The sequence below is a fragment of the Nanorana parkeri genome, unplaced genomic scaffold, assembly GCF_000935625.1.
Source record: "Nanorana parkeri isolate BGI_ZX_2015 unplaced genomic scaffold, ASM93562v1 scaffold936, whole genome shotgun sequence".
Classification (NCBI taxonomy): Eukaryota; Metazoa; Chordata; class Amphibia; order Anura; family Dicroglossidae; genus Nanorana; species Nanorana parkeri.
The window spans coordinates 663,566-681,770 of NW_017307204.1; the positions used below are offsets into that span (position 1 = coordinate 663,566).

The following is an 18,205-nucleotide window of genomic DNA, read 5'->3' on the forward strand; positions in this document are numbered from 1 at the left end:
AATTTTGTTTTTTTTTTTTTTTTTTTTTTTTTTTGAGGGGTTAATTTTCATCTACAGTTTGCATAGAAAAATGTTTTTTGCAAGAGAAAAAATACGCTTGTTCAAGTCACAAACAGTTATCGCCAAATCAGTAGGCCTATAGCAGAAATGTAAAACTTGCTCTATTCAGCCACTCCAGACTGAGGCTGAAGAGTTTTTTTTAAGGCCCCATTCACACTGCGCGATTCGTCACGCGATATCGTGCAAATGCTTGCATTGAGCAAGCGAGAAACGTGGCAAAATCCGCTCCAAAAAGGGTCCTGCTGTAGCGGCACACGACCCGCGACAGCAAAACCCTTTGCCCCATTGCAAAGCATTGAAGAGCGATATAGCGCACGGTAAATAGCCGCGGTATCGCGGGAATTACCGCGCGATCGCTCAATGTGAACGGGGCCTTACTGTTTTGTAAATGCTCACTGAGCACAATGCTTTTTGGGCTAACTTTTACAATGGAAGATTTAAAAAAAAAAAAGCCGGTCAGTAATAAGCCCAGGGGCTCATTCACTCCTCTGCTCTTCAGAGTGGTTTGTTATTTAAAGCAGCACTCCAGGGAAAATTATTATAGGCGAGTATAGTTTTGTGCTTTTCCTCCTTAGACCAAAACAAGCAGTTAACCCTTGCAGTGTGGGGGTAGGTTCATTGCAAGGGTTAACTGCTCGTTTTGGTCTAGGGAGGAAAAGCACAAAACTATACTCACCTGATCCTCGGAGATGGCCGGCTCTGACATCGCTCCATCCAGCCTCTCTCTCCTCTGCTGCAGCAGTGGAATGTCCCTCACCAGCCTCATGTTCTATACAATGTGTGTAGAACATGGTGATTTATGGCACCTTATACCGCTGCAGCGGAGGGGAGAGAGGCTTCAGGGACCATTCAAAGTGCAAGCCAGCTCATAGTTTTGGGTGAATATAGCTTTTTTATTTTCCTCCCTAGACACAAACAAGCACTTAACCCTCGCAGTGCTGGGGTAGCCCCACTGCAAGGGTTAATAATAATTTGCCCTGGAGTTCTTCCTTAAAAAGTCCTGCCCAATTCGTATTTAAGAAATGCTGCTTTTTTAAAGTGTTTAAGGACTTTGATAGAATCGGAAGCTGAAATGTTGCATGAACTAGGTATACTTGTGCTAGATAAACAAGAGAATTCATGCCCGCCGACTTTTTTTCTTCTTTTGTACTTGCGGTAACAGGTGTAAAAGGATGTCCTATGGCAGCAGTAATATGGGGGCAGATGCTTTCAGAGAAAAACTTTAGGACTTGTTCACACTTTGTAATACGTAAACATGCGATAGTGTGCGTTTTTGCCACCTTTGCCTTTTGTCAGCCCGTTCAATCAATAAAATGCTGCACGCGTGCTGCAGCATTTCGCGAGCCTCCCGCTTTATTTTCTCATGCGTTTGCTTGAGCCAAGGAGCATGCTTTCACACAATGCCGAAGTGTGAACGGGGACTGAAGCTAAACTTTGGGCAGATATAAAAAGCACATATCAATACAACTCTGTATTTACTAATGAATCCTTTTTGTTTTATATTGTAATTGCAAGCAGTGTAAGTACCCGAACTTAACCTGGAATCAGTCGCTTGTCTCTCTCTCTCTCTCTCTCCCCCCTGTACAGCAGAACTCAGTTTGGGAGAGGTAAAAGCAGCCCAGGGAGAGCCAGTCAGATGTGCTGCAGTGATCATGTGCTAGCAAGGCATATGGGAGTTGGCAGAGATTAGCTCTTTGGTCTGCTGCTTTTCCTTCACTGTCCACTCAAGGCTAGGGGAGGGACAGGACCTGTGAGTATAATTGCAGCAGAGAAAACTCCGGTCTGCCTGCCCTGCCAAATTAGGGCTGTTCTTTGTGGTAGAGCTGTGTACATCTCAGAACTGGACGGACACACACACAAACTTTTGGAAGGTAAAAGGGCTTCCATATGTGTATTTCATTTGTGTGTTTAGTTGTTTGCCTGGAGTTCAGCTTTAAAGTGATATTAAAGTCCAAAAAATGTTAATGCTGTATCAAATGATGAAATCACGTACAATGAATGCTGCTCCTTTATGTTTAAAAGTTTGTTTCCTGCAGAATCAGCTGGTCCCCTGAACACTGGCCCTGATCTCCTGTTTTAGGGTGTCCCCTTTCTTTGCAGAGTCCTATGGAGCTGCCCTTGTGTGTGCCAGTAAGCTTTGTGTGTCTTCTCCACAAAACATGGGCACAGCAATGCAACCCTCTCCCCTGCTCCTCACCCCTTCTCCAAGCTAGTAGATGAAGAGCTGCTGAAGATTGCTCTGTCTCCTGTGATCTGATCAACTGAGAGTTGCCGTGAATACAGCTGTCCTTTTAGGCCCCGTTCACATGTAGCGACGTATCGCGCGATTTCCGCCGCGATATCGCGCATTTTTGCCGCTTGATATCGCGAGAAGTCGCCGGCCAATGCTATTCAATGGAGCTGTCTTAACTCCATGTCGCGGTCGCTTCTACCGAACCCTTTTTTCGGCGGATTTTGCACGATTTTGCTTTTTTTCTATGGAGCCCGACGGAGAAGGCCACGCTGCCGTCGCTGGATCGCCGCTGGAACGTCTCCTCGAAAGTCGCGCTATCCCGGCCGCTGCAAAGGTATGTCGCTACATGTGAACGGGGGTCTTAGAGAGCCTAGTTATTGGCACAGCATGTGTTTACTATGCTTCTGAACATTTTCTGAAGCATAAATGAAAACGAAGCACCATTGGCTGCCACTTGACTCTTGCTAGTAATGTGCCATTTAGTGGAAGATTTTCCTATAACCCTTAAAGAAAAACTCCAGGATTTTTTTTCTTAACCCTTACAGTAGGGCTACCCCTATGGTTTGACACATTTGTGGGACTTTGTTCGGTGCGTGTCTCAGTTGATCCCCAATGGGTCCCTGAAGGCGCCTCATCCACAGAATACATGTCGCAAATTTGCCCACCTACGTAATGTTTTGGGTTTTTTTCCACATGGGGAAAGAAAAATCACATTTGCTTGGCCAGGTTTGGGCAGATGTGTTCTGTGTTTGTGCACGTATCGTAAACGCACATTGAGGAGTCCACATTTGACACACGATAACGATACACCCTGGTGTGAATGGGACCTCGAGCATAAAAGAATATAATGGTATATTGTATACATTTATGTAGTGTGTCTTGTAGTCACTGAAACTGGCTTTTTGTGGTACTATTCATGTTTTGCTTATTTTGGATTTGGAAGAGCAGGGTAGATATTGTAAAACATTTTGTTGCTCTTGCTATATTTGTTTTTTTGTATTTTTAAATTTTCATACTTCGTGCCTTTTTTTTAGTTATCAGGTTAAAACTAAAGTGTAGGATTATGATACAATTTAAATATATCTGTATTTGTAAATAATACTTTCAGTAATACAGCCCTATGTAAATCCCAAACTATAAATGCATGAGTTATCGATTTTATGGGGTTTGGTTGGTTACTATGATCGATCGTTGCAGCACTGTTTTGAATACACTACTTTACAATTCTGAGATCTAGTTTTCAATGGAACAAAATGATATACCATTTGGCTCTTCTTTTCGGTAGTCATTATAAGAATCTCTAGTAATCTGCCGTTTAGATACTTCAATACCAATTTATTTTTTTCGAGTAGGCCCTTTTCACAAGGGCAGGCAGTTTTGCAGTTGGATTGGATATCTAATGTAACATTTTGGGCAGCTGGATGTAAATGGATGCATCCTTCATTATTTAGGACCTAAACGTGATGTATCTCAGGTAATTGGTTGTATATGGACATGTGCGCTTACACCAGCTGCCCATAGACCTAACATGGGTCCGTACAGCTCAATTTGTTTTCCCCTCCATTAGGGATGAGATGAAGAAAAAACTGAATGGAAACAGATGTCACAAAAGTGTCATCCTTTTCATATTGCTCTGATCAGCAGGGGATCTGTTCATGGATCTCCTGCTGATCAGAGCGGACAGACGCCTGTGTAAAATGGACCTTAATCTGTTTTGAAGAATCTGTTTTCTTCCCCACCAGTCCATCCCCACCAGTCCATTATCTCCTTGGTAGCCAATGAAAATAAAAGAAATGTCCACACCCCTACTTGGAATCATGCCGGGGACTATTTAAATCCCAGCTGGCCAATCAGTGCATTGGCTGTACCTGGAGATTAGCTTTACATAGACCTGTCCCAAATGTCTTCTGCTGTTGAAGATAGCCCAAAGAAGTGTGTGTGTGTGATAGACACCAAGTACAGTACTCGGTGCTAGTACAGATACTTTTCAAACTACTAGACTAGAGAAAAATTCAAAAGTTAGGAGGCAGCTGTCATTTGTAAGGAGCACACTGAACTCCTGGGATTTCTACATCTGTTTTAATGTATGATTTTGGTGTTATAAATAAAGGGATGCACCGATGCCAGTTTTGCAAGTACTGGTACTTGCCCAAGTACTGATACATTTTTTTTTTGTTGTCATGTGACAGTTTTTCTAAAACAATATCGACTAATGATTTCAGGACAGTGATGGAGCACCAGAGCCAGGTCCCAGCTGCAACCCTGCTAGTTCTCATGAAAATGCCACGTAGCAGTATTGGTACTCAAAGTATCGGTGCATCCCTAATATATACTGTTGTAATTGTCAGATGCAAGTGCATTTTTCCCAATTCTTCTTCTAGGACAACACAGGAAAGAGAGGATCCACCGCCTAAACAGGAAACTCATCATCCACCATTAAAATAAAAGGGGCGGTCCCTCCCTGCCACCTCCAATTTGTGTTTCCTCTGGCCGAACATCAGAATCGTAACGTTTATTTTACGCAATGCCTTCATGCTAGTTGCAGGGGCCTTCTGTGGCATATGGCTCTAATTTAAGGTGCCCATACACTGCTCGATTCTCGTACGAGAATCGCGGGAAATCCCGCGATCGTACGAGAATTGAGCAGTGTGAACGAAGACGTGCGACTGTTTCTACTGTAGGGTCGCACGTCTTTTGTCTAAGGAGCACGCTAAAAAACCAGCCGAAAATCATACGATTTTCGGCTGGTTTGAATGGTGCTCGAGAGACAAATGCCGAACGGGCCGGTGGGCGCACGCGCACACTGCCCGTTCAGCATTGCGGTCATCGGAAGCCCGCCCCTCAGGGGGGCAGGCATGCGATGATCGAGAGTACGATCTGCCTGTCCAAGATGGGCAGATCGTACGTTTTTAAAAGTATTTTACAACCATCGCAAGACTAAGGTCTTGCGATGGTTGTAAAGTGTATGGCCACCTTTACAGGGACCGTGGACTTGGAGAGCCTCATACACGGGATCTTCCCCAGCCATCTCTTTTTAGCTTGCCCAGAAGTTTCCGCTCCACATTTGAAAGAGAGGAAACTGCTGGCGTTATTGACTCTATTTGAGTCCTCCGGGGTGTACTCCTTTGAGGAATTGACTCATGATCTTTTTGTCGGGGCAATAGCAGCCCTGTGCTCCCCTACCCGGATGCTGTAATGTCACAAGGGCAGAGAGACTCTTCTGGTCCAGGGCATGTATGCGCTCCGGTAGTCGGATGGACACATTTGAAGTTTTGTGTGCTGGGGCATTGTAGTAAAAGCCTCCGAGTGTGTCTGGTGCAGAAAATTGGGCTATGAGAGGAGACAGAGTTGGGGGTCAGAGCAGGACACGCACACTGTGTATCTTGTCGGCAATCCACACCAGCATGGCAGGGGTGTGAGTTCAGCCAGCCAGGTGTGCGCCTATACATTAGTCTGCTTCCCCTGATCTGGGGGATCAAGGCGCCAGCTCCAAGGTAGACGGGTCTTTGTTTTGACAATTGCCCCCACCTCCTTGCTTTGGTGGGGTAAAGGGTACTTGGCTTGTTTCATGCACCTGTCAGTTTTTTTGTCTCTCCACTTTGGTGCGGCTCCTGCCAGCACACACCCGAGGGGTGGAAGATGTGCTTCTTGCGATGACACGTTGTCTTCATCCTGGTTCAAGCCGCTGTGCCAAAACCTTGTGAAAAAACTGGTTGCCAAGAAATCTGCAGGAATGTTCAAAGGTCTTTTAGATTCTTTGAGAGACTAAATGGTGTCCAAGTTTCAATCATTTTGTTTTATCATTCAGAATACTGCAGGGCTGAATACAGGCCTTTCAGCCACACCAGGGCTGCCTTTTTAGGGGCTGTTTCTCCTGAGAATTATGCAGACAGTCTGGTCAGGCTGGAGACTCTTAGCGACTCATCAGATTCTTCTACAAACTCAGAAGAGAGTACTTGCGGGGATTTTGTGTAAGATCAAGAGGCTAAGCCAGCAAAGTTTTAGTTTTCTCTGCAGGAAACCAATGAGCTTTTAAAAGCCATTTGGGATACCTTTTTGGTTTTTAATATACTGCAAACATATATTTCCCAAATTATCTTCTTGGGCGGCGCGCATGGTGGCTCCGCCTGTCGGTGGGGTGGTGCAGGCCGCCTTACTGCTGCCTCAGTCTTGTGTTCCTGCATGTCAGCAGGCACTTCCCTCTTTTATGTTTCTTATGGATAAGTAACTAGTGTGTGAAGACCTTCCTTCTTTGCTATGGTCATGTAGGGTCCCTGAAGACCTAAGGCTTATGGACGGGGAGAGAGTCCGTTGTTAAATCTCTCCTACAACAGTGTCTTGCTCCCACAGGATGTTGGGGGTGACTCCTGACAGTCTTTCTTTTTTGGGACAGCTGGCAAGCTCGAGCTTGACCTCCCCCCGGATTGTTGATTGGCGACTCCTGGCTACTTCCACTGTTGGAGCTTGGTGCCTCCACTCTCCCCGCACGAATACATCTTGCTGGTCATAGTGAAAATTGCTCTGTTGTCACATCTATGGGTGTTTGGTGTGTGATTGTTACTATATTGTCACATCTTTCTGCCTTGAGGAAGGGACCCTGCGTGGCCCCGAAACGTCTGTTTATTTGGATGTCTGTGACGCTTTCTGTCCAATAAAAGGGACATATTTATCTTTACTACTGTGTGCTGGTGATTTCCTGACTTTCCTGTGTTTGCACGGTGCCATCCGTGGTAATTCATCACTGCGAGCACCACTTTTTTTTCTGATCTGGCCAGGACTGCCTTGGGGAGTGCAGAGGGTCTCCCCATCGACTTACATCTGTTGTCGCATCTGACACTGAAATGAATGTACTCCTAGCGGCGCCAGCCTCAATGAAGTCTGAAACTGCATGGCCACTCTCTGCTGGAGGTTGGGGCGGTTTGTCATGTTCTTGTCTTCGGACCATTTACCGTTGAAACAGATGGTAAGGTATGGTCGCTCCTGCATTAAATCCTATATGAAGGTCCCTAATGCCTGTCTCTTTGTGCTTAGACACGGAATAGATTGTTTTTATGTTAAAATATTTTTAGGTATAGGGGTGCTGCTGGTTTTATCACCCTGTTCTTCCTTGAGGCACAAGTGGTGGTTTAAATTATAAGGATTGGAGAGATGTGCTGTTTATGTTCCACGCTAATTTGACCATATATTTGTGGACGCGCAGCAGCTCTCAAGAATCACTGCCAGTCATCAGTGGGGAGGATCCTGTCAGATAAGTCGGGATGTCTTCTCATTGCGGCGCTTAGCCCTGCCCACCACCTTAAATAAGGTTTTACAGCCTTACTGTGCATTTTGGCTAATTAGAGTAAATTACATTATTTACTTATTTAGCCTAAGGAATGCATTAATAACGCTGAGGGAACAAATAAGCATTGGTTTTATCCCACCTGTATAAGACCACTTATGATTACTGCTGTGTGTCATGCTGGGCACACACCTTACAACCATCGCAAGAACTTTGTCTTACGATGGTTGTAAGTTAATTAAAAACGTACGATCTGCCTATCTTGGACAGGCAGATCGTACTTGTGATGATCGCAAGCCCGCCCCGCTGTGGGGCGCGCTTCTGATGACCGCAATGCTAAACGCCCCGATGACCGCAATGCTAAACATGCCACAAACCAGCCGAAAATCGTACGATGTTCGGCTGGATTTCGAACATGTTCATAAGATAAAAGTCTTGCGACCTTACAGTAGGAGAGGTCGCACGCCTTCCACACACCCTGCGATAATCGTACGATCGCGGGATTTCCAGCGATTATCGCAAGGTGTGTGGGCACCTTCAGAGTGGTAAGAGGCTGCATATAGAGATCCTTGCCCAACATATATACTATATAGCAGAAGTCTGCTATGTCTGCAGAAGCAAAAAGGTGGCTAAATGCAATTTACATGCTTGATGGTGTATGCTGTTATGGGAATTCTGAATGTATATGCATTGAACACACACACATGAGTTTTATGATTTTTGGACAAGAGCTTTTGCACTTTTCAGGCAGTGATCTTTAGGCTACATTCGTACTATGTGCAACTGGAAGCGTTCGTCTTTTTTTCCCCAAAAGCTCTTTTGAAAGCTCTATAGTGCATTTTTATGACAGTTGAAACTGAATGCAAAGGTATGATTTTTGAAACCATTGTTTCTACTGTGCATGCTTTTGTTAGGTGTTTTTAGACCCACACCTGAATGCAGCTGGTGTGGGCAAGCCCTAAGGCCTCCTTCACACAGCTAAGAGTCGGTTCGTACAGATTCGTGCAGCATCCACAGCCGTATCGGGCTGTTCCCGGGAAGGACAGGTGTTGCGTGTAATTGTACGTAGCAGCCTGTTCTTCTCTATGGGAGGATGTGTCTGTACGCTCATCCGAGCTGCACATCCGTGCGGGTGTCCGTAGAGGTGTTTTGCTTTGTTTTTTTTAAATGTACACTCGAGTCTGCTTTTGGGTTGTCCCTGCTGTGCGGCACTAGTGCAGTTGTAAATAGGTTGAAGGAGAGGGATAAATTCCATGATGATAACCATCCCTCTTTTATCCTAACTGATCCGTTGAGTGGGAGCAAGCTTTTCTTCATCTAGGCTTTAGAAGGTGTCCTTCCTGGAAATCAGTCACCCTTGGAAGAAATTAAAGAATATTTTAGCCTGTTTCAGGGCCTAAGAAAGGCTGCAAAGCATCATAACAGCTTTGCCTGGTGACTCATGCTAACCATTGTGCGATCCATCCTCCAGAGGGATTTACGTCATTCTCCAATAGGGGTTTAGTCTCATCTTGGGCAGACAAACCTGGGGTTTCACTAAAGCAAATCTGTATGGAAGCCACTTGGTTCAGTTCCGAACTCCTGTGTAGCACTGCGGAGTCATCTTCTGCTCCAGTTGTGATCAGGCTTTTGACAAAGGTGCTCTTGGTAGTTGTCCAGCAGAAGGAAGGAGGTCCTGATTCCTCTATAGCGATCTTTAGTTATCACTAGAGGGATCCCCAGCAGGAGGAAGGAGGTCCTGATTCCCCCCAAAATGTATTGTAATTTCTCGCTTATCCTCTCCTGTGCTGTCCTGATGATGATTTGGAAAAACACAAGTTCCGTACCTGGTAACTTTACCAGGAATCTTCCAGGACAGCAGAGATCCCACCCTTCTTATTAAGGGGTTGTTTTTCAACATGCATTTTATGGTTACTGTCTGGTGGGCCATCGGTTGTATTGTAATACTAAGGTGGTGGTGGGGGGCGCCGCCGCTTTTGTTTTAAGGGCCTGTTCACACGACGTCTGTATTCTGTGCTGACCTGATCCGTACGCTCCTGCACTAAAAATGCATCCCAATGTATTCCTATGTGTTTTATGGGTTACAGTTCTCACGTGCCCAGTCTGTTCCATTCCTGACTGAAAAAATACTGCATGTCACATTTTGTCCGGTCAGAAAACGCACTAATGCGTCAAAAATGCAACGCAAACTGAACTGAACTTTTTTGCAGCTAAGCAAAAAAAATTATTCTTGCTTGTGAATGAATGGCAAGCCTCTGTACTACGTGCTTTTCACTCATTGAGTGCTGAGGCTGCAGCAAAAGGATCTCTATATGCAGCCTCTTACTCTGAAGGTCCTAAATTTAGCTTTACTAGAGAATAGTCAGGTCTGCAATATTATTTGGTGCACACAAAATGGATTTCTATCCTTTGTGGCTATTGAGGATTAGATTTACTTTTACCTTTTGTCTATGTGGAGTTTAGCTTTAAATTAGTTTTTGCACATTAGCTTTAAATTAGTTTTTGCACATTTGTCTGCGTTAAAAAAGGAGTTCTGAAGAAATCTACATGCAGCTTCTGGCTATTTCTTACATGTAAACGACTTTCTTTAATTATCTGTTTCTTCAAGAATACAGATATACCTTTTTGTCATCTTGTGTCCTAGTATGCAATGTTAAATCAAGATACATGCAATTTATTTGTATACAAATCATGCAAAGTACACATAATTACATTGTAATACAAATGAAAAATATAAATTAATTATTGGTATTGTAGAGGCATTCCTTAACTTTTTTTTTTTTTTATACTTTCATGATATTTTTTCTTCTTCTTTGCAATGTCTAGTGGTGAGCACTTTTTAGTTTTATCTATTTACTTTGCTGAAGGAATAGGTACATTTTTGACTACTGGTCAGAGAAGAGCTAGCAGGATTTTCTTATTTTTTTTTTCAGGAGCTTGCTCCATTGACCACTAGAAAAAAACCCTCAAATGATAGGTGTCAGCTGTGATTTTTAAGGCGCATTGGCTGCTTGGGATTTGTCCGGCCTTGCAGTAATCTCTTTTTAACCCTTCTGCTGCCAAGCCCTTTAGAATGCTTTTAACCTCAGCTGGGCACAACATTTTTGCAATTTTTCCCATTGTTTTGATTCCCTACTGCTGTGTTGCTAACGTTTTGTAATAGACCCCCTCCCCCCCACCATATATTTTCTGGAAACACAGGCCCGGGGTAGAATAAATATGGTGCTACTAATTTTGTAGGTCCTGCGATAATTGCACAAATTTAGCAAATCAATATTTAAACTGATGAAAATCTGTATCGGTGTACACACAAAATTTGTATCCAAATAAATCTCAAAGATAAAACTGTATTGAGTTAAACAAATATTTGTACATTTTAAATTGCCTTTTTTGCGAAGCAGTGAAAAATAAATAAATGAAGAAATGCTAAACTGTAAATAAGCGACTTATGTTAAAAATTGTGCACTGTGTTGGTGTGTGTTGTGATAAAATGATACAGGTGTATTTTTTTACTTAGATTTTACTGGGGGGTTCAGGGACATATCAGGGGTCTAAACAGATCCCTGACATTTCCTTTTTGAAATGGAAAAAGAAATTGAGGATGCGAGTCCTAAATCTTTTGCTGCAGCCTCAGCACTCAATGAGTGAAAAGCACGTAGTACAGAGGCTTGCCATTCATTCACAAACTGGGGATAGTAAAACATTTACTATCATCCAGTTATGAATGGGTAGAAGCCTCTGTACTGAACTGCTTCTACCGATTTTCCGAAACTCCCTGAATGAACAGGAAGTGATGCAAAGCATCCCACGCCTGCCATTTCTTCTCAGATCCACGCCGCCTCCGTCCATGCAAGTGGGGCAAAGCAGCAGGGATCCAAGGAGAAATAGATCCCAGCCTGGAGCGGCCTCAGGCGGGGAGGAACAGCTGCAGATTGGGAAGCCGCGTCTCCATGCTGATCCTGGGCAGTCAAGAAGCTGGGCAGTTGGAAATGACGAGCGTAAGTATCGGTACTCTGTATCGGGGAGTAATAAAATATAAATATTGGTACTTGATACCGAAAAAACGCGGTATCAGTGCATCCCTAATATAATTGTTTGTCATGCATGACAATAAAAGCGTTAAGGAGTTTTTATTGTCATGTGTTGTCATGTCCATTTAGAAAAGAAAAGTAATTGAGCGCTTTGCATGCAGAAGTGGTAATGTTTTAGCATATTGGTTATAAGTAGTAATAATCTTAAATCCTTTATTTTTCCTAGAACACTTCAGTAATGGATGATCAAAATGAAGATGAATCTCCAAAGAAAAACACTTTGTGGCAGGTAGGAATAGGATTTCTTTATCAGCACTATAAGGTTAGTGTGTTGAGTTGGAAGTGCTTAAGTGGACCTAATGCTATTAAAGCCCAGGCTCCATATACAGTAATAAATTCTTTTTTTTTTTTGATACATCGGTTAAGTGATACAGCAAGGGTTAAAAAAAAAAACCCTGTACTGGCAGCACCAGCTGCTCTTACTCCAGTTTAGGCTAGGTTCACACCTAGGCGATTTGAGCTGGTGAACTGTTTTTTGTGCAGTTGCGTATTTTCCATTTGCTCTCTCTTTCTTTGAAAAACGCACAGTTGTCAAGCGATTGTCAATGCATAGAGATATCTGTGGGACCCAAACCACCCGAAAATAGCTCCTGCACCTTTGTGCGCGACAGGCGGTTTCTACTGCGCGACAATTTTCAAAAGTGCGAACAGCTTACATAGACTTGAATGCAAATCTCTGTTTTGCGCAATATTACGTTGATTTCAGGGCACCAGCTGATTCTACAGGGAACTAAAACTTTCGAACTAAAGTGCATCATACATTGTAAGTAATTTATTCAGCATTTGAAATAACTTAAAAAAACCTTTTGACTTTAATATTAATTTAAGCTACTAGCTAATATGATGCTCTTTAATCTTAACGGGTATTTCCAATTTTGTAGTAAAGCGTCAGAAAAACCCTTTCACATTTGAGATGGTTTTTTTTTAGATGAGATGTATGTTATGTGTTCCCATTCACACAGCATACCTGAAAGTAATAATTTAAACAAAAAAAGATCTTACCTTTTTTTTTTTTTTAGATGTTTTGTTGCAGCAGGCAAATGTCTGAATCCAGATATTTCTCAGCACCCTCCGTGATCTGTCCTTATATAAAGACTTGGGACAGAACTTATGGATTGTGTTTGTCTCATTAGCATACAATGCACCAGTCAGGCTTTGAATCCTTTAACCCTTTGTTAGGCCAGGCAGTGCTTAAATCTACTTTACAAATAATGAACACAGCCCCTCCTAACAGTACAAATAAGAAGCAAGTAGACATTTTTAACCTCTAAGAAGCCAATAAACCCTAACCCAAATAAATGCATTTCAAACTGCAAAATGCATTTTTAGATATATTTTTTTTAAGCTTATGTAATGTGAAATGAGAACATCTTGAACCTTGAATAATGAATTGTTTCTTTAGATTTCCGGCCTGACCCTGTATCACCTTTGCAGATTGGGAACATGAGCAATGGTAGTCTACCCTATTCTTGATTTGATTGATTTTTTTTAAAGCTGCAAGTTACTTTTTTTTTTTTAAAGAGTTGGGGTTGTCAGCAGACAGTTGTCACTGCACATCTGTTACCAAATCAGCATTGTGAAATAATCACTGAGGCAGAATTTTGTGCCTTTATGATGGTTCCTCTTTGCGCTATTTTATCAAAGTTTAAAGATAGGTTTCATCAGCATGCACATCAGTTGTGAGGTGATATCCCTTTCCCTGCCAATGACATAAGCATACAGCGGAACAAAAACATTTTTAGCTGGCCAGGTCAGAATGCCTTATGTCACTGGCATTCAACCTGTCTTCAGCGACCATAAGCTTATAGTAGAAGGCTTCTCTTGATGTTTCTCTGTAAATGAATAGCTGTCAGCAGCAGTAGAGGGATCAGGAACGGCAGAGGCAGCAGGGATTGGAGGGGAGACAGATTGGGGCATGCAGCCGACGCCCAGCTGGGAGGAGAGATCTGTGACAGCCCAGTCAGGATGCCGAATGGTGGATCAACAAATATTTCCCATATCCTGCTGATCCTTCTCTGTACTGAGCACACAGCGGAGTGATTAGTACTTATCACTCTGATGTTTGTAATAACGAAGTACCTTTTTACTATGTCCCATTATAAATGAACAGAAAGGTCTATACATCACTTCCTATTCATTCATGATTGGCGCTTTTCTGTGTGTTCTAATATGCGGTGTTGTGATTTACATGTAAGCCTGGATCATTTTATTGCAACACGCTCCAACACCGTTCACAAACAGTAGTGCAGATGAAGCATTACCACAACACAAATGTGAGGCCAACCTCCAGATTTTTAATTTAAAATTTACAAATATTTGTTACTATTTAACTCTGTACAGTTTATCTTTTAGATTTAGTAGGAGTCTTGTACATTTTTTTAATGCATTTTTTTTAAATTATTTTTTTGTATGCACTGAAAATTATTTGTTTTTTTTTTATTTAAGGAAAATAGTGCTTCTGTGATAGACTACAATCTCAATACAAATTAGTAAACTTAAAGTGAAACTAAACTCAAAAGTTAAATCTTACAAATTCCTTAAAGTACCTTAACTATTAACAAAAATGTAGCTTATTTGTGTATCACTCAGCTGTAGATCCTCAAATCATCTCTGAATTCTTGATGACACTGTCCTTCCTCCTGGAAGGTGGCTACTTTTGTTCACCATGGTCCCTGTGTGTGTTGTAAAGTAGCCACTACTCCTCCAAGCTCATTCCCATGATGGACTACAATCTCACATTTAGTTTCCTCATTTATATTGAGATTGTAGTCCATCCAGCGATTTCAAAGGATGTCACCAGCACACCATAATTTCAAGTGAATTTTGCGAAGTCCATTTAATGACCAGAACAACACACAGGGACCATGGGGAACAAAAGTAGCCACCCTCCAGAAGGAAGGACAATGTCCATTTTAAATTTGTATTGCTTTTAGTAATAAGGAGAACAAGAAGAAGGATACAAACAATAAACATATACCACAAAATGTGAGCAGCAAAAAAGAGATACAAAGGCATCTTGTGACAATTCAGAACAACTGTAGTCTTAAGTACAGAAATCAATCTTAAAAGGCATCAAGTCGTGCATTTAGCAGCTTTCTCTATGTCCAAGTGGTACTGTCTGATGTATGAAACAATATGATCTGCGCCAGTGAAATATAGTGAAAGCTAACAGGCACTGATGAGTAATAATCAAACAAAAATAAATATAAAATGTGCCGAGCTGTAAAAGTCAAACAAAACAGTGGCAATGTGACATATCAGGTCAATGACATAAAAGTGAAAACATATCAGTGAATGAATAAATCACAAAACATGCAATATAAGAAACTTTGAAAAAAAGTAAATCGACAGGTGTTTGGAAGGCGTGCAACCGTTTCTACTGTACGGTCGCACATCTTTTGTCTTCCGAGCACGCTTGAAAACCTGCCGAAAATCCCAAGATTTTCGGCGGGTTAGTGGCGTGCTCGGAAGACAAATTCAGAACGGGCCGGTGTGCGCAAGCGCTCACTGCCCACTCAGCATTGGAATTATCGGAAGCCCAAGGAAGGAAACTCGTGCGATGGTTGTAAGGTGTATGGTTAACTTAACTCCTTGTACGCTCATACCAAATGCACATAAGTATAATCCATCCAGAGGGAAACAAAAAGAAACAGCGCGTATCGTCCAGACGATATAACATTTTCATCATTAAAAATGTACCTGCATAAATCTCATAAGAGTGAAGCAAAGAAAATAATCTCAGTCCAGGGTCCCGAGCAAACATGCACGGGCGAGGTAAACCTCCCGCCCTTCCTGCCAGACTCAGAGGATGGCGTCAGTAACTGCCCACCCTACGCGCGTTTCGTCTCACGTGACTTTATCAGAGGTTGTATGTCACTTGACAACCCAAATCCCGGGACCTTTTCCCTTCTGTCCCACGTAGATAACATTTTCATCTTGCAGCTCTTGGAATTAGGTTACGCATGAGGAGCCCATAGCTATCATTTAGTTGTTGTCTGTCATATGAAACTTGAATGAATAGAAAGGGAGAAGGGATCAGGATTGACAACTTGTTGCGAATCGTAGAGTCTTCAGCCACAAAAGGGGGAAGTTAGAGGAAAAATAGAGAAAGGACAGGGAAAAAGAGAAGTAAGCTGGGGTAGGTAAAGGAGATAGGGATTGGGGATCCCCTACATATCCACCCGACCATGTAGTCTGACCTCCAGACTTCACTAAACTTTCTGGTGTGCGGCTGCTCGGGTATGCATGTCTACACCATCTACGATGCCATGTTCAACGCTACAAGAGAATATAGACCAAGGTGCCCAAAACTGTGTGAATTTATTTCAACGTTCTGCTTGGTAGCGAGAAGTTCCTCCATTTCGCAGATATGCCCCACTTGATGGAGGCATTCCCCTATCGTGGGGGCCCGGGCCTCCCTCCACAGTCTTGGAATGAGCGATCTAACTGCATTGATCATATGTTTCTGCAGCGATTAAACAGGTCCCAGACTGCCTTGCTCTGGGAGATGCAATAAGAAAATACCAGGTACTCTGCTCATCAGACCATGGACCCTTCTCCAAAATGGTTGGAAGACGGAGCACGTCCAAAAGATGTGCATTAAGGAACCGCCCTCTGAGCCACATCTCCAACACTCAACAGGCAGTGTGGGGTCCATTTTGTGCAAAATGCCTGGCGTTCTATACCATCTGGTAAGGATTTTGTAGTTGGTTTCCTGCGCTTTACTGCTCACTGAACATTTGTGTCCCCCAGCACATCCTTTCCCAGGACTCATCTGAGATCTGCCTTTTCAGATCCACTTCCCATTTCTTTCTCAAGGTCGCTGCGCGAGGGGGGTGTGGAGTCCCTTTTTAAATAGCGCATAAAGCCAGGATATCAGATGTCTGGAAGGACCCCGGCCTGCGCAAGCCCTTTCGAATGGTGTCAGATCCCTGTCAAAGTCTCTCCTTTGGGCAGTTCGATAATGTAGGACTTGGAGGTATGACCACCAGGAAATCCGACCTTGTTTAGACAACTCTGCCAGGTCCGCTCTCTCAAGGAACCTCTGATGTTTGAAATCTGTGGGCCGTCAAAGGTTCCTGGGGTGGCCATTGCCGGAGAAAGTCAGTCGTAGAGCACGGCGGGAAGTCAGGATTGTCTGTCAATGGAGTGAGAGGGCTGTCAGGGGTAGTTAACCAGATAAATATGGACACCGGCACGCCAATGATAGAATACGTCTATTTAATGACACGTGCAAAACATACTTATTGCGACGTTTCAGGGTCACGCAGTATGCCCTTCATGAATTTGCTCTTTGTCCTGAGCATGGGTATTGCGCTGGACGTGTGGTCTGTAGGTAGTTTTGAAAAGTGTTGTTTTAGCTTGAGTGATCGTTTGTACTTGTATACTTCCACTTTGAACCCAAATGGGTCGGATTTATCAGTGGGAGAGAAAGAAAGGCCTTTGGCTAGGAGACTGCACTGGCCCATTGAGAGGAGTCTGGATGAGAGATTGATCACCGGGCTCTCTTGCTCTGTTTTCCCCGACTTGTTCTCGTGTTGACCCCTCTTGGTCTAACGACTCCGCCGGGGTCGTCTGCGTCTTCTGCTGAGTGAAAAGGGTGTACTGTATCACCTTGGTGTGCGACACGGATCACTGTCTGTTGACTGGTTCTCCGTAGGTCGTTCGCTGTCCGTGGATGAGGCGATTGCGGCTCCTCGCTGTCTCGGGCGTCCCTGCGGCCTCTGGTATATGGGTCTGTTGCGTCTGTTTTTTTTACTGTCAGTGAATCGTCCTTATACGTAAGCTTTCATTGTGGCTCTCCTTAGTTTAGGTTTGACAGACTATGGTTTGAGTTTTCCAACATATGCTTCACTGGTTGATATTCATCTTTATTCTCCTATTGTAATCATGTTATGCTGGTTAATGAGTTCAGATGTCTCTAGGCACGTATGTCATATGTTTAGATCATATATTGCTTGCTTATATATGGCCTATAATACTTGTACTGTGCGTGCCTCTGCAGTAATGAGTGGTGTCTTTTGCACAGAGGACACAGTGCCGGCTCTGACGGAAGCGTCCCGCCGCTGCCATGGCAATCAGTGACGCGACCGGCTCCAAGCCCTATTGGGTGTGTGTGGCCAGTCACTGCATGATTCCCCACCGTCAGCATGGCGATCGGGGGTGTGGCTGAGTCCTTGTCACACTGACGTGTGCCGCCTCCCCTGTCAGTAGGCGTGACCCGACACTGTGGCCAGGAGCCTGACAGCGGCAGACTACTCCCCCCATATTGCTGAACGGCACCTCCTGGATGGACAGCTGCTTCAGCACAGCCATTATTCTTGTTCAAGCTCTGAGTATCCTGCTCCTCAGGTACTGAATGATTTTATGTTGAACCATGTGTGATAACCACACTATTGTAATTGTTGTATGAATCTGCCTCTACATGATTTACTTTGATTTAAATTCTGGCGGGAGAATGACGTCATTGCATGTGGTTTGCTCGTGTGTGTGTATAGCTATATCGATAGATACACACACACACACACACACACACACACA

At 43.4% G+C, this 18,205-nt stretch overlaps 1 protein-coding gene across 1 annotated transcript in view; it reads left to right on the forward strand.

The window, feature by feature from the left end:
* The window catches only part of LOC108795122 (F-box/WD repeat-containing protein 11-like), a gene marked incomplete at its 3' end in the record, with an annotated part of 50,472 nt that overhangs the window by 22,319 nt on the left and 9,948 nt on the right, over positions 1-18,205 (forward strand). The window contains exon 3 of the mRNA XM_018566315.1: positions 11,832-11,894. Within this exon, the coding sequence (XP_018421817.1) occupies positions 11,832-11,894 (63 nt within the window). The remainder of the gene's footprint in view (positions 1-11,831; positions 11,895-18,205) is intronic.